The sequence below is a fragment of the Anser anser genome (genome assembly GCF_964211835.1).
Source record: "Anser anser genome assembly, chromosome: Z".
Taxonomy (NCBI): domain Eukaryota; kingdom Metazoa; phylum Chordata; class Aves; order Anseriformes; family Anatidae; genus Anser; species Anser anser.
This window is the reverse complement of record NC_139723.1, coordinates 41,100,221-41,117,948: the sequence shown is the minus strand read 5'-3', so window position 1 is coordinate 41,117,948 and position 17,728 is coordinate 41,100,221. Positions and strand designations below refer to the sequence as shown.

The 17,728-nt window shown below is 32.8% G+C and overlaps 1 protein-coding gene across 6 annotated transcripts in view; it reads right to left on the bottom strand.

Moving 5' to 3' along the window:
- CNTNAP4 (contactin associated protein family member 4) overlaps nucleotides 1–17,728 on the bottom strand; it is a 270,899-nt gene that overhangs the window by 16,727 nt on the left and 236,444 nt on the right. For 5 of the 6 annotated variants that reach the window (XM_083819196.1, XM_083819197.1, XM_083819198.1 and 2 more), the window contains 6 exons: nucleotides 15,893–16,063; nucleotides 9,994–10,212; nucleotides 7,523–7,762; nucleotides 5,795–6,019; nucleotides 4,353–4,486; nucleotides 3,198–3,285 (listed from right to left, as the gene is read on the bottom strand). In XM_083819196.1, the coding sequence (XP_083675322.1) occupies nucleotides 3,198–3,285; nucleotides 4,353–4,486; nucleotides 5,795–6,019; nucleotides 7,523–7,762; nucleotides 9,994–10,212; nucleotides 15,893–16,063 (1,077 nt within the window). The remainder of the gene's footprint in view (nucleotides 1–3,197; nucleotides 3,286–4,352; nucleotides 4,487–5,794; nucleotides 6,020–7,522; nucleotides 7,763–9,993; nucleotides 10,213–15,892; nucleotides 16,064–17,728) is intronic. The other variant, XM_083819200.1, reaches the window with a different exon arrangement.

The window sequence follows — 17,728 nt, the reverse complement described above, 5'->3', positions numbered from 1 at the left end:
CTTTTGAAAGATTTTAAACATTTTTAATCTAGTAGTTTATTTTAGGTAATACAGCTTTAAATATATGCTTAAATGTATCATTCTCTTTTCCATTCTTTGTGCCTATCTACATACATTTCTTTTCAGGATTGTATGTTGTATAAAAAACATCTATTTTTCAAAAGTACTACATTTCTATTCATGTTAGAAGTCCTCTAATTATTTTTCTATACAGAAAACAGATCAATACACTGTGACTCTTTCAGGCAATCACAATCAATAATTTGATTTTTCTTTTTTAAGATCTATAAATGTGATCTTTAAATGTAATTATTTAATATGTTTTAAATTATCATTCAGTTACTGGAAATATGAAAACAATTATCACTGTATTCATTTTATTATACACTCAAAATATTTCTTCCAATTCTTCTTGAGTTTGAAACACAACCGTCTTTCTACATTAGCCTATTAAATTACTTACACTTAAGATTTCATGTTCAAATCTCCCTCAGTTAATCCCCATGTTGTACTGGGTCGGGCTGGGATTTTAACTTTCCCTGCAGCAGCCCATACAGTGCTATGCTCTGCACTCGGAGCTAAAACAGCAATGGTATCACACCAGTGTTGTGTCTGCTGCTGAGCAGTGCTGGCACAGCATCAGGACTCTCTCTAACCCCCCTACGGGTGGGCAAAAATGTGAGAGAAGAAACATCACCAGGGCAGCTGACCTAAACCAACCAAAGGGATATTCCATACCATATGATGTCACACTCAGCAATAAAAGGTGGAAAAATGAGGAAGAGGGGAGGGGTGGGCTCTCGTTGTGAAAACATCTGTCCTCCTCCTGAACACCGGCTACGTGCGTTGAGGCCCTGCTTCAAGGACGTGGTTAAGCATCGCTCATTTGTGGGAAGCAGAGATTAATTTCTTTCCTCTGCACTTCCACATAGCCTTTCCTTGTTTTGTTTAGTTTTCCCTTTCCTCCTCCCTGTTCCCCTTTCTTTTTTTTCCCCTTTAGTTAAATTGTTAATTGTTTAGTTAAATTGTTTAGTTAAATTGTTTAATTAATAATAATCTTTCCTTAATAATAATAATTTTTTTTTCCTTTAATTAAATCATCCTTATCTCAACCCATGAGTTGTTCTTTCCTTTACTTCTTCCCCTCCTCATCTAAGGAGGGGGAGTGAGAGAGCAGTTGTGGTGTTCAGCTGCCTAGCACGGTAAAACCACCACACGTGCATCTAATTTTCTAAACAAGAATAGGTAAGAAATCATTTTAATTTTGCTCCAGAGTTTTGAAACTTAACTGAATGTTTTTTTTTATTATTATTATTTTTTCTTTTCTAGCCACGATTACATGTAGGGGAGGTTACATTTGAAATTGATATCTGTGTGTGCATGCATGTGTCTATGTGTGAGAGTTAATCTCTCATTACTACTCAGAATAAAGCAGAAAACTGTTTTTGTATATGTTTAGTTGTCGATTTACGTTGTTTGAATGTAGATAGAAATCAGAGACAGACAGACTTACTGCCTCCGACCAATAACATGATGGACACTTTTAGATAATGATTTACTTGTCAGTAGGAGACTCTTTGCAAATACATAGCAGTATTTCCTACCTTGGTAGTCAGGAAAATGTTTCTAGACCTGTTACAATGTCAGAAACACTGATTTACCAAACCAGTTATCTTATTCCCAACAGTACTGTACAAAAAAAGTGGTAAATATGTGGATCCTGGAGAGGCACCTGAGTTACAAAGTAATAAAATTCTTCTTCAAATTAAACTACATAAAAATGAATCTGCAGAAACACTTCTTAGAACTTCTTCTTCACAATAGCTTTTATATGAAACACGTAAATAGTTCCTGTAATCCTTGGGGAGCAAGATAAAGTAATATATCATTTATACTAATTTGAGATGAAAACTCAATTTCTTCTATGCCATATATCACAGTTTTCTGAATTTATTACTATTAAAAAAAAAAAAAAAGAAGAAAAAAAAAAAGACTTTCTTAAAACTTTAACTTACTTAGTAGGATTTTAAAAGGATGAGAAACCACCGCTGTTTTTCAGGCAGTTTACTGTCTAGATGTTCAAGAGACACCAAGGGAGCCACTTAATTTCCAATTTATTTATTTTTTTCGAATAAAATTTCATAACTTCTTATCAAATGTGTTTTTATGAAAAAATAAAAGATTTGTAGATGATAATGATGACAACATAATGCCTTACAAAATTATAAATACTTAAGAGATATAAATTTAGATATCGTCTTTTCAAATAATCCTTATTTTGGCAAACCTATTTATTCAGCCCTTATTCCAGGGCAACCTGTAGAAGGAGGAGAATAATTAATATAACTGCAGAATAGTGAAAAGGTCATTGTAACCTTAGTACATTGTTGTATCTTGCAAACTATACCAACTCTGTTTACAGATTGCTGAAACAAAACCTGTTATTAGAGGAAGAATGTACGAATGGATCTTTACGTGATACTAGAATATAACAACACATATATACATATATAATAAAATTATTTTACAAGAAAGAAATATAGAATATTGCTTGACTTTTCTCTAATATCACATCTACTATTATTAAGTACTATTATTAAGGTTTACCAATGACAGTTATGAAAATAGTAAGATTTTAGGAATTCTAGTTCAAGCTATATTATTTATCTATATTATTTTAACCAAATTTACAAGAAAGCAATTGCAGATAGGTAAGTTCCATTTTGATTATTACTACAGAGAAAAAAAATGTTTTTAATGAATCTGAACTGGACAAATGTCATAGATTATCTTTTTCTTAATAAGTAACTGCAATAAAGTTTTTGTATTATCCCTGTTTACATCAAAACTGAATCAGAAAATTTTCAGTGATTAATAGCATTCTATGGTTTTGTGTATGATTTGATGATAAATTATTTTTTCCTGAGAGAAAAAAAAAAAAGTTGTGTTTCATAATGCTTGATTGCAAAATAGAAGAGATAAATGTGAAATTACTTTTAATGGAATGCACTTGCTCATTTTTCAGGAAGTACTTACACATGATTATATTTGCACTCCAACAGGACTGAAGTTCCTACCTTGATTGTAACTCAGCATCTAATTAATTCCAAGACAACAAATGTCTTTCAATGCTATTAAGGTTTGCAATGGTGACATTTTGATCTAAGTTTTAGAAAACCAGGTGGTGTTCCACTTACCTAAAATCTTGCCAAGTATGAGAGACTTGATTGCATTGAATTCTGTGCCTGAAGACAGAATAAATTTCATTCTTTCATTCTGGTTAACCTGCAAAATGGTGCATTGAAGAGCAAAGTAGGATAATGGAAATGACTTTAGTTAAAGTTTGAAAGAAAACAGATAAGATGTGAGTCAAAATTAAAAAGAAAAAAAAAAAAGCTGAGGGAAACCTTTGTTAATTGTATCTTTTTTTTTTTTTTTTTTGTTAAAGATGATTAGCTTTCTCAGCTCACTGATTATAGCTGTGATACTTCCTAAGCATCTCCCTTAATAAATCAATATTTATTTATTTGGATTATTCCTTCTTAGTTATTATTAGAATAAATAAAATTGGTAAACACCCAAAACAATGGAAAAGGTTCTTTTCACTATAAAAGTCACTCAACATTTATTTCATGTTTAAAGATCAAGTATTATACTGTAAATACTATGCCTGCCAGTATACCTCTAGAATAGCTTGACTTCAAGCTTTGTACCAATGCATAATTACAGAATCTTATCTCTAACCCTAAACTGTTAACTTGAAACATCCAGGATTTATAAAAAATAATTTAAAAATTGAGGTTTTATTAATGTTCTAACAATTCTAAAAAATCTAATGATTAATTAGTAAATTATTTCTATTTTATCATCCGCTATTCACAAAAATAAAAATATTTTTCTTAATAATAATATGCCATTGATGTAAAAAGGACTTGTGAGAAATAGAAAGTAGGCTTAAGTTATTTTCTAGATATAAAAATATGAATATGGGTATTGTTTTTTGATTAATTAAAAAAAAAAAAAAACAAGATCCCAAATTAATGACAGCAGTCATCCAATTATGTAAATTTAACCATAAAACAATTCATATAAAATGATGACAAGAAATTGTCTTTTTAAAATAGACAAGAAGAAATCCAAAGAGAATTCCTAAACTAGACTCTTACTGAGTCTGCTAAGCTTTGCTTTATTTACTTATTTACTTGAGATATTAAAACACAGTTCATTTTGGGTTAAGTGTTCTGTTTTAACTATTTATTTAATTTTGTTTTGGATGTTATATTCTTTGGTAATGGTAATACCACCACCACCGCCCCCGCCCCCCTTTTTTTTGTCTTTTTGAATTGAATTACCTCTACAAGGAGCATTTCCTCCTCTCTGTTAATCTTCACATGGTGTAGCTGTCCATCAGCCATGCTTCTGAAATTGATGGTGAAGACATCAGGATCTTGATGGCTATCTAGTTTGTACCTGATCTGTAAACTTCCTGCAGATATAGATAGAGTAAATGGTATAGTATAATGGGTACACAACAGGCACAGTAGATCATATACAATACCTCCCGCTTCACATGTGCATTTGAAGAGCAAACCAAATGTTTAATTTATATAAGGAATTAGCTCAAATAAGAGAAACTGACCTAAGTGAGAAATGAAAGAAGACAATAGGAAAGGTAATAACAATTTTGAAAGTAGGATGATGTAGCAAAGATAGCTATAAACTGACAAATCTGTATAATCTGTGAACCTGTCATAATGAGTTAAAGGTTTTGCGGCTTTTTTTTTTTTTTTTTTTTTTTACAGCTCAAAAATGCTTGGTCTGGTAGCTTATTTCAACGTGATTTAGCAAATAAAACTCTCTACCTTACCAGTACTATTCTTGAATAATATTTACACTGTCAGACTGTAAATCTCTGACCAATCAACAGTCAAGAAGGATACAATGAATCATTTCTATCTCACTTTCCATTTCTTGTTGTTAACTCTTAGTATAGTCTCTATGCATATCACACAAAGGCTTTTTAACACAAACGCTCCATGGTTCTCTTGTCAGAGACAAGAGTGATATCAAATGTAGATATACTACAACTTTGTACTAGTCCTTTGAAAAGCAAATCCCTGTCCAGACCCAGGCCAGTCATAGAACATGTTCTACTTCACATGATCAGGACTCTATAGTTATTCTATATCTACTGGATCTGGAAAAGCCAGTCTCTTTGAGCACAGGGCCAGTATGACTGCAAACAGTCTTTGACACACCCAAATATTCAAGTAAGTCTTTTTTTTTTCTTTTTTTTTCTTTTTTTTTTCTTTTCCGTAGTTAAATTTCTTAATTGAAAAAAAATCTAGAAGTAAAACAAGGTAAATAAGTATTAAGAAGTTAGTAGGCAAGATGAAAGAATGAAAAACAAAGCTACAACTAAGATTTCATGCTAAGTTTAAATAGAGAAAGGTAATTTCCTATCTTTTATATAATGTGGATTTTCACCAGGTACATTTTGAGTTTCAAGTCAAAAAAAAAAAAAAAAAGAAAGAAAAAAAGAAAAAAATTACTACTAAAGTATTTCCAGAAATAATTTATTTTGCCAAAACTAATAAAAAGCAGTAAAAGTTGAAATTACAGTAAGAGGAATTATGTTGAGATGGAAAGTATTGCTTGTTACAGCTGAAAAATAAAGATACCATTTAAAGCAACAACAGGACAATGTTTAATTTGTGATTCAGCTCATGGGAATCAGGATGAATTTGAGTTGACAGTTCATTAGTATTTCCACACAGCCTATCTGAACACTCACCGTTTCTGGTTAGAATGACTGAGAGATATTCCTTGTAGAAGGAGCTGACATAAAGCAGTAGGCTTGGTGTCCGTGTTGTTCGGAAGGCAAATGTGATTGTTTCCCTGCTCAGTGTCATGTCAGCATAGAAAGAAGAAGCATGAGAAGTGGAATTTTTAGTGAAGGTGTAGTATTCTTGAAAATTGTATATCACAGAACTTCCAGTTCCAAAATAGGCAGAGATCTCTGAAATAAAGAACAATTCAGTTTTTAAATATGATGCAAAACAGCAGTAAAAACAGGAAAACAAAACAAAACAAAGCAACCAAGAAAAAAAAAAGAACAAGTATTCTTAATTATTGTGATACAGTTGAAAGAAATATTAACTAATACCTAGAATTATAGAGAATAATAAGACTCATCCTGTGTTAGACCAAAACCACATGACGCATGTGTCTTAAATATCTGTTGCATGAAGATGTGCTTCTTTTTGTCTGGTTTTGAACATGCTTCTGGCTTTCTGGTTTGGTTTTGTTTTGTTTTCTATTTATTTATGTCCTGAAGTCCATATGTTTTCTCTCTTAAGTACATTGCACATACAGAGAAATTGGTGCAGGAGTTTAAATTCTAACACATTGACTAAACTTGTCTATGCCTTCTCCCAGAACATCTTACAGCAGCTTCCTACCAAAAATATCTCTTAGACTATCCCATTATCACGCACAGACTTCAGAAAATAAATAAATAAATGAATAAATAATAATAATTAATGATAATAATAATAATTAATAATAACAATAATAAATTTGTAAAGTACTGTAATATGGCTTGGTATTTTTGAAAGAGAGTGATTAAAATAATTAAAGATCATCCCACGCTTTCAGCAACAGGACCCACTAATCAATCACTTGAAGAATAATAAGCTTGGAGTGTGACCATTCTTTTTCTATTTGCTGGGGAGCAGGAAGACATCATGAGAATGAATGGAAGACATTCAGTAGCATTATTTCCACAAGGGATATGGATATGGAAGGACTTCACAAGAGTCTTTTATTTTTTTCGTGGCAGTAGTAGCTGGGTAGATGTAATGCTCATGAATTTAGAGGAACCTGGAGCGATGGCATCTAAGCCAGCAAGTACTTTGCAGAATACATGGAGGAAGAAAGCAATTTTTAACAAATTAGAATAATTTGAAAATATTGAATTTCTAAATGAACTTCCATTCTTAAAATTCAAACTCAATGACTGTTTATCATCCACTAGTATAACACCATCAGTGACGAACTCCATGAAAAAGGATGAAAAGATGGGTTCGCTCCTTTTTCCCATAATCTCACTTTCCTCTTGCAGTTAAAAAAAAAAAAAAAGCGTTACTTCTTGGTTTGTTTTCCAAATTTAGTCATAGCTTAGTCCTAGTTGATCCTTAAGACTTGACAGACAGATACCCAAATGTTTATATATACTATTCCTAGCTGTAGTATAATATTAAAATATGAAGGTTGCTACATAACATTAAAGAAAACATAATGACTCTCTCACATAAGGTGTTTTAAACAGTAGATGTTGAGTATATCTCTGGAAGACCATGTTTATAAAACTAGTTACACATACTGAGCAAATTAAAATGAATGTTTCTCTACACTGGGTGAAACAAATGATTTGTAACCATTCAGGCATATCCTTAAGGAACTTATACTGGACTGCATGCTCTTACTTTCAATAACTGAGGAAGCTAAAAGACACGCTTGCCTGTCTTACAGAATGGCCCGGCATAGGCAGAGAAACTGCAGTCACAAGAGAATCCACTGTATTTCTCTCTGCATTTTCCACCATTGTGACACAGGTTACCATAGCTACTACAATGTCCAGGACATCCTGGTTCAACTCCTGGTGTTATCTTCGCTCTCTCTTCCAGGTCAAGGGCCATTCCGTTTAACTGTAATGAACGAATGCATCCCAAAAATCCCTTCTGTCTAGATGCTGTCCCACCTGAAATAAATTCATATGAGCTTTTAAAAATAAAAAAAAGAACTAATGTGTAACAACATCTGTATATTTTACAGCCCCTGAATAGTCTATGATGAATTTCCAATATATATGCTTATGCATGTGGAAATATTTATAAATAGCTTTAAAAGTGTGTCTAGTTTCTTTTTTTCTCAAGTAATTACAGTGAACTCCTGAATCTTTTGATCGGAAAAAAAGGATTTTGCACAGTAAGATACCAAGCAATGATGCATACTGTTATTAATTCACAAAGGAGTAACATCCAGAAATTAGGTTTTGTTGTTTGTTTGCTTGTTTTTAAGAGAAGAGAAGGGGAGAGAAAGGGAGAGAAGGGAAGAGAAGCGAAAGGAAAAATGAAGGAATACAGAAAAATGAATAATAATAATAAAAAAAGTAAAGGAGAAAAGGTTAAAGGAGGGTGATGAAGAGTAGTTTTACTTTTTCAAGATTCTGCTGACTGCTCAATTGTTCTGCATGTCTGTCTGTCTGTCTCATGGTATGGGTCATGATGTCCCAGAGCTCATGTCTCATATTTTGTCCTGTGGTGGAAGCTGTGTCCAATCTTGAATTTATTCCCTTCTCTACTGAGTGAGGAGGCTGGTCAATCCTGACTATGAAACATATGCCGTAAATGAATAGGACAATCCAGAAGGTAATTGTTGCTTCATTTATTATGACTATTCATTTTAAGACACTTCCTGACAGCCAACATTTTTTTCATTGTTATTGCTTAGCAAGGTGTGCAATATGCACAACATTTTTTCTCCTAACCTATGTTACAAAATTTACTATATCATCTCCTGTTTTGGTTGTTGTTGCTGTATTTTTTTTTCCTCTTTTACAAATTAAAACAGAAAACACTTCACAATATACAAGGTTGCCAACCATAATCCTCATGAACTTCCAGACAACTGTTGACTAAAAGCTTCCACCAAAAAAAATACCAGAAGCAGCAGAATAGAATCACTATTTCAATGCAAACTATTCATCTGAACACTATCTGAAGAAAACAAGCTAGACAAAATTTTAAATTGACACCTCCATATAAGAGATAAATATATATACTTTTATACTAGAAGTATAAACTATTTGACAAAGTCAGCCAATATATAAATATATTTTTAATTATTATTTATTTATTTATTTTTCATTTGTTAAAAAAGATCACCTTATTCAGTAGCCTATTATTTGATAAAATTTTCTGGGAAGTGCTACTCTTAAATCAGGTTAGTACAGTTTCAGAACATTTGGAAGAAGGATTAGATCAACTCACTGTCATTATCACTGGAAAACTGTTTAGACTTGATATTGACATAAACAACTGTGGAATTTCAGTTTTCCTTCACAGATTAGATTGCACAAATTCAAACTGATCTACTTTCAGCTTTTCCTAAAGATACACTTTATTTAGTAACACCAGGCCCCTTAATTTCCCTCCTCCCTAAAATGCAGCAAATGAAAACTAAGTTACTTTAATATAATGTGTCTTACAGCAGATCTAGACAAAAAGCTTTGTAAAGGTAGGACAGGCTTCACATGTTTGTAGAATGTACAGCATAAAAGTACACCAAAACCACAGAAATAATAAATAAAGATTTTTATAATATTATGTTTATAAAGATTAGAGGAAAAACACTACCTTGTACATAACACATAGGTCTAAATAATGCTATATAAGAGCTAAATGGACATGAATTAATTTTTGTTATCTTAATTCTGCTTTTCCTGTAGTTTATCTAAGTACATTAATGCCAAATTTGCTGAAGTATAAAGCCATAAATATTCAGGTAAAATTTCTTTTTGAAGCTTTCACGGTTTAGACAGAACTGACCATAGATGTGGATTTGTCTTGGTTGTGTGAGGTCAAAGAATAATCCCTTTATCTCATTTACCATACTAAGTAAACACAGTCTGAATATTCCATTAAATGTATTAGAAAAAGGTGGAAGAGTAGATCCTTTAGTTTCTTCAAACAAACCTCAAAAAAAAAAAAAATAGTTGAAAGCTTATCCAATAATAACTATAGGATGAAGCACTGATTTTCTATCTTTAAAATAGAGCTAAATCTCCTTAGATTTTACACCAGGGCTCTTATTTTACCATACAAGCTGTTTTCAAAAGACCCAGTTCCTATCTTCTTTTTTTTTTTTTTTTTCCCCGTTTCTCATTTTCATGATGATAATTAGAAAAGATTCTGTTAAATGAGAGCCTACCTACAAAAAGTTGGCTGTTGAGTTGCAACCGAATATGCCCATCAGGTGGAGCAGCATGAAACTTTTGAGGAAGCTGATCTACTTGTAAGGATGCCTCTTTGATGTTTCGTTCAGCCTTGACATAATGCCATTGGTTGTCATTTAAGGAAGTGAGTGACTGCACTGTAACTTCACGAGGTCCATTTCCAACATCGAATGAAAAAATCACTTCATATGGGGCTAGAAAGAGGACATCAATATTTAAATAATTGCTTAAATTATTCCATAGTTATTTAGGTCATACAGTCACTGAACGGCAGAACAAGCTATGTTCAGGCCTAGTCTGCTATTTCCTCTGGCTGTGACAGGATAAGATAATTTTTTGGGGAGGAAAAGTAGACCTTAGAAGTCCTGTCTACAAAGCTCTTTCTTCACACTCAATGACACTGAGAACAATGGTTTGTCAACAAAGTGAAAGTCAAACTGTTTGCACCCCCCAGAGAGTATAGAAGTCAAGAAACAGTGAAATGTACTAACTTTGTTATTTTTCATTTTGGATAAAAAAGATATATCCTACTTATATGTTAATTGATTACCATTGTTAGCTAAATTTCAACCACCACAACTATAATTCAAACAGGTTCTATTTTTTTTTTCTTATTTATTCACATAACTCATACAATTATCAGAGTACAAATTTTGATCTAGAAAGCAGCACTGGCTAATAGGAAATATCTGTCCTAACAGATGCAAATAATTTTCAAAATCAGTAACACAGCTTTTAGAAAAGAACAAATTGATTCCGATGTATGTACCATGTTTTGATTTCTTGCAAGATTTTCAAACTTCTCTCTCTAAAATGTCCATAGAGGTTGTTATAACATTGCAACTAAAATAAATAAATAAAAGTCAAAACTGATGCCTGTCAAGAATTTTCACTATTCTGCAATACTGCAGAATGAGATATATGATGGCCTTATGTTTGGTTTGGAAGGGACCTTTAAAGACCATCTAGTCCACCCCCTCTGTCCTGGGTAAGGACATCTTTCATTAGGTGAAGGTGCTCAAAGCCCTGTCTTACACAACTTTGAAGTCTTCCATTGTTGAGACATCCACAACTTCTCTGGGGAACCTATTCTGTTGTCTCACTACCATCCTGAAAAAATTTCATCCTGATATCCAATCTAAATCTATCTTCTTCCAGTCTAAAGCCATTGCTCCTTGCCCTACCACTACAGGCTCTGCTAAAAGGCCTTTCTCCATTTTTATTATAAGTTTTTTTTTATATATTGAGAGGTGTCAATAAAGTCTCGTGTATATATATATTTTTTTTTTAATGTAAACATATTCACACAATATGCTTCAACTTATATGTTGAAGTCAACTGAGTCATTCTCTAAGCAACATTTGCATGATATTTTGCCTAGAAAAGCATAGCTGCATCTTTGTTGTTCGGATGGGGAATATGCCAGAAATCAAAAATCTGAAAGTTATAAACTGTTCAATTAACATACTCAAGGATAAACACATAAGAAGAGTAATTCCTAAACATGAGATTATCAGCATTTTAAATTATTACTTGAATAAAAGACTAGAGGACTGAGAAGTCTCCATGAATTGGAACCATTAAACGTTCCAATTTATGTCACTAAATTTTGAGAGAAAAGCAAAATGGTTAGAAGTGATCAGAGGACATGAAAGATCTTCAAACACGTTATCAAACACGAATTTACAGAATAATACATTTTTTAAAAATCACAGTGAAATAGTGAAATACTTGCATTTTCTTTTCACTTTTGAATGATACATTAGACATTTTAGAACATTTAGATCCACTTTGGCCAATCTTTAGACTGAGTAATGCCATATGCTTGTTATCCCTTAAGCCCCAAATCTGATTATTATAAAGTATTGTTATATAACATTTGAATCTGAGAGAGAAAATACACACAGCATTTGATTTTCGAAGTAAAATAAGACATAATATGCAGATGAGTTTTAAACAGAACTCCTTTTGTAGTGAGTGATCTCTTCTGCTTAAAAATCAACACTGTTCTATACAATAATAAGAAATAATGGTTACCTAAAATCTTGTCATCATTAAAATGAATATTTGGATAAATTTGTTTCATTTGGACAAAGTTGAGAGCTCAGTCTCCCTGTACTGAGGGGTAAAAGAATAAATAAATTAAAAAAAAAAAAAAGAGCAACAGAAAACTCCATGTGACCAGGTAAAGAGAATTTCTGCTGAATGTTACCTTCTGTAGGGAGGTCTTTGTAATCCTCCAGGTACTGTTGGAGTGAAGCCTGAAAACACAAATTCTGCTTTGAACTCACTGAATGTGCCTATTAAATAGCATATCAGAATGACAGATCTGATAAATAATGTGACTGATTAGATTTTAGAGGTAAGAAAACACATAGTATAGCTTTTGAAATAACCAATGAAATAATGAATTATGTTAACACTAAAGAGTAATGTAATCTTGAAAAACAGAACCAGTTCCAGAAGTTCCAAAGATGGAGTTTTAAAGAGCTATGATGACCCTACTAGCATCTAGTGGACTGTCTGAAGACTGACCAGAATATGTTAGAAAAAGAGATAAATATAATCAGTTTATATTTCATATTTAAAGCAACTCTGGTTAAAACAACAGTGCTGCAAGTTTGGAAGAAATCTGGCATTTATGAGCCCAGTGGTCAAACTACCTGTGGAAGGTGTGCCACAGGATGTAGAGAGATGCTGACTGAGTTCTGAAATTTGTCCTCTTGTGATGAAAGACCAGGGCAAAGAGCATTTTCATCATTTTCTTAGTAGCATGAGAAAGCTCTGTCCTGGAGCATAGCTCTTTTAATGAAAAAATACTTTGTGGTCCTTACCTACCTTGGTGTTAGACAAAAAAATTCCAGACATTGCAGGGACTCTTGAAGCTAATGAATTCAAACACAGGCAAAGCACAGGTACAGATTGGCAAAGTGGAGTGGAAGATGCAGTTGATAGTGATCATGGAGTGTGATCAGTGGCTAGCTGTAGCTAAAATCACTAACAGAAAGCACAGCCAACAAGAACCATTTAGAGTACCAAGACATATACATTATATGCAGTAACAGAAAGTGATTAACAAGTAATATGCTACAGAATACAATAATTGAGTACTTTCCCTAGAGGAAAAAAAAAAAATAGGAATCCACTCATCCTGGACAATAAGTAGTGAATTTGGTCAGAAGGGGGCCTATACAGCTTCATACTCAGAACTCTTCAGCACTATTTCCAATAGTTCCTTCCTCAGAAGACCCTCTAAATTACTACATAATTGTGCTCCCAATCCTACTTTAAATTTCTGTTTATCGTTTTGTATTTAAATTGGAAATAATCCTTCAGTGAGCACTCAGTATAAAATAGTAACTTAGATTTCTGGCTAGGAGATATAATTTGATGTCATATAACTATTTAATACAGTGTACTATGAAAACTCACAGAGTTGAATTAGCCTTGTGGCTTTCAAACAGTCTGCAGAACATTACAGTAACTCAGACAAAAACTCAAAGCCTCGAGGTTTTATTTTATTTTTATATTTGCTTATAATAAATAAATAAATAATAAAAAATAATCATATCTTGTCTAAGATTATTTAGTTTTCTGTGTTTAAAATATGATTAGGATAAATAACTACATTTTTACAATAGCTTTTTATGTTGTGTATGCACCACAGTGTTTATAGATGTTCATAAAAGCAAACAGCTCTAAACTTCACCTTTCCTTTAATAGGAAAGGCACACTTCGTCTGGCACTTTTGCTTTGGTAAAGTTAGGCTTAATTGTCTACAGACCATTATATCATAAATAAAAGCATTGGATGTAAAGTTTGAGAACAATCAAAAAATAAAATGCTAAGAAAAATCTTCATGTTAGCAACTATGGTATGCCAAATATTAATCACATAAATAATTGTAAATAATTTCAAACATCTTCATCTTAAACACAGAACCTGACATTTTCATTACTGTTATTTATTATTACATGAATCAAAGACATTGATTTATGTAGAAATATAAATAGCATATGAAGTGTAGGTTGTTGATTTACATTCAAATCTACTGCAAAGGAGTATAAAATGAAATTTAAATGATACTATACAATATGATATGTTCAAGGTGATTAATGTGTTTGTTTTTTTAAGGCAGTTGTGATAAGAGAATGTATTATGAATTACTGAACAATATTACTCTTAGTACAAATACACAATTCTGGCTCCAGAACAAACAATCCTACCTATCAAAAAATAATAGGTATACCTATTCAACAATTCATGACATTTTCTGGAAGTGAAGAAATATCTGAATTTGTCCACTGTAATAATGGTCAAATTCAGCCTTTCACTATCTCTTATGCCTTGTTAGTCACAAGTCATACAGGAAAAAATAAGTATACAAGTATACTTATATACAAATATATAAGATTGTGCAACTGAAGGATGCATATGAATGAATGGGACCAGTGACAGGAGCTTGTCTGCATATTACTATCATGGAGGAATAGTGATGGTCTTCTGCCAACTGCATGGATGAATTTAGTTCTCAGAAATATTCCTGTAATGTTTCTGTAATTTAGCTGTTTATTTTGAGGTAGGAAAACGTTTGCCATGCAAGAATATTATCATTGTTTTAGAGAAGTGGTGACTTAGTGGCTTCAGATTGCTTCACTGAAGTGGTGACCTAACACATTTTCTGTATTCCATGACACCAAGGTTATTATGCTACCGTGTTTTCACCTGTTCACAAAATTTTAACAGAAAGCAACCCACACTCCTGACAAACCTGGTAAAGACACTATTGAAAACAGAGTATCTTTTGAATACAGCCTGAGACAACAAAAAATAAATTGAGAAAGCATTATACACAATATTCCATAGTTTAAGTGTCAACAGAACAACACAGTAGGTGCTTTTCTGTTTGTTTCAATAATGTAAAACATTATAATTGGCAAAAGAAAAAAAACAACAAAATATTTTTTTTAATAAAGATGCAGTAATGTTTCTAAAATTATATTTTGTATGATATAAAATATCATGTATCTATTTGTATATCTATATCTTCACCAGAAAATTATCAAGGGTGATAACACCTTGGATCTGTAAAAAATGAGGAAATGTCCAATGTCAAGATATAAACTTTTACAAAGAACTCTCAGAAGCACCTGTCAACTATAAAACTTTTAAAATGATTTGTCATTACAAATAAATCCAAAAGATTTTGAAACAATAATTATTCCTTTTAAATATTCTCCCTTTTAATAATGAACAATATAAGAAAACATCGAGCCAACTAAGATAAATTCTACATGAGTCATGTTACTGAATTCAATGATACAATTTAATTTTCTCTTGTAAAAAAAAAAAAAATGTGCTAAAATCTAAGATTTTAGATATGTATGAAGTAAATAATAACAATAAAAAGATTGGTGATATTGAATTTGGGAAAAGACATAACAAAGTTGGGGTACTATGCTATAGATGGTCTGACTCACACATTGTGGCTCTGAATGAATCTCACAACAGCCACACGTAGTGACTGGCCATGAGGGGTGTAGCAGGTGAGCGTAGGAGGAACTGATTGAGCAGTAAGAGGCTGATTGCTGAGATTAAGTATGCTCTGGGGCTGAAATTATCTTTGAATGTGTATTTGTATAATTAAATCTAATTCTAGTGCTGAGATTTTGGGGAGAATGATAAAGCTACCAAAGTAATAACTGTAATAAAAATGGAGAATATATTTTAAAATATTCCTCTTATTAGTTAACTCTAATATAGTCCCACTGAAAGCTAAAATAATAATAGTAATATTTAATTATATTAATGCTAATAATAATAGTAATTATAATAATAATAATAATAATAATACAATGCAGTAGTGCTACTTACAGTATAACTCTATCCTTATGAAGTCTTGAATTCCCAGATTTTCTAAAAACAGTCCTGAGGAAGCAGTAGTTTTAAAGAAAAATGATACATCTGCACTGAATTCTCCATGGAGTGTGGGGAAATGCAGGTAAGATGTCTCTGTGTTGAACGATGCTGAATTCCAAAATGCTCCTGTTTGTCAATACAAGTTTAAATGATAGACACAATGTTGTCTAATACTGCCAGTATAAATTTTGTAACAATTTAAGCAAAGGAAATTGCCTAAGTCTACAAAGGATTTTCAGTGGTAAGAGCACCTGAGTACCAGAGTTCCACAGAGGCTTCCTGTTTAGTTGGTAATAAAAAAAAAAAAAAAAAAGGGGGGGGGGGTTCCCCACAAAAGACTTATTCAACATGAGAAGTTGTCCTGGTTTCAGTGGGTATATAGCTAATTTTCTTCCCAGTAGCTGGTATAGTGCTATGTTTTAGATTTAAGATGAGAATACGTTTTAGTTGTTGATGAGCAGTGTTATAAACTAAGTTAAGGGCTTTCTAGCTTCTCATACTGTCCTGCCAGCAAGCACACCGATGATACACAAGACGCTGGGACGTGACAGAACAAGGACAGCTGACCCAAACTAGCCAACAGGATATTCTGTACCATATGAATACATGTGGAACAATAAAACTGTATGGGTTGGCAGGGAAGGGAGCAGCTACTTCTTGGGAGTCTGACTGGGCATTGGTCAGATAGTGGTGAACAATTGCATTGTACATCACTTGCTTTGTATATTCTTATTGTTCTTCCTCTTATTATTGTCATTCTTCTATATTACTACTAATAATACTATAATAATAATAGTAATAACAATAATTTCTCTTCCTTTTCCATCCTAATAAAATGTCTTTTTCTCAACTAACAAATTTCGTGTTTTTTTTCTGATTCTCTCCCCAATCCCACTGGTGTGGGGAGTGAGTGAATGGCTGTGTGCTGCTTAGCTGCCTGCTGGTTTAAACCACAGCAGAGGTTAAAAGTGCTGTGCTTCTACAACCAAAACTCAGTTAATAGGAAATGAAGTGCCTGGAATCTCAGCTAGATTGTCCAGATAGGGCCTGATGTATCCTTTTGGGAAACAGATATAGCAACTTTGAACAAAGTACTATACCTTTAATAGTTTGCATAAATTCCAGTACCTGGAAAAGCTATGGAGAAGATTTCCCTGGGTACTACTGAAAGGAATTTAAAGAGCAAGGCTATAATAAGGCATAATCAACATGGGGTCATGAAGGGAAAGCCTTTGATCTCCTTCTACGATAAGGTCACCCATTTGGTTGATAGGGGGACAGTGGTGGATGTAATCTTTCTGAATTTTAGTAAGGTCTTTGAATCCATCCCTCACAGTATCTTTCTGGACAAATTATCCCACTGCGAGGTGAACAAGTACATGCTACACTGAGTGATAAAGGGACAAGTGGCTTTGCAGAGGAATCTAGATAGACTGCAGAATTGTGCAGTCACCAATGGCATGAAATTCAGCAAACATAAATGCTGCTGGCTGCACAAGGGACAGAGCAATGCCAGTCAGAAGTACACATTCAGAGAAGTTTGGCTAGGAAACCAGTAAGGGTTCTAGGGGTGCTGGTTGACAGTAAGATCAACATGAGCCAGCAGTGTGCCCTGGACAAATGGTGTTTTGGGACGCATTAGCCACAGCATAGCCATCTGGTCAAAAGAGATTATTCTCCCACTATATTTAAAATTAATGAGGCCTTACCTTAAATATTCTGTGCAGTTCTGGGCTCTAAAATATTAAAAGTATATTGGGGTATGTGAAAACACCAGAGGAAAGCAACAAA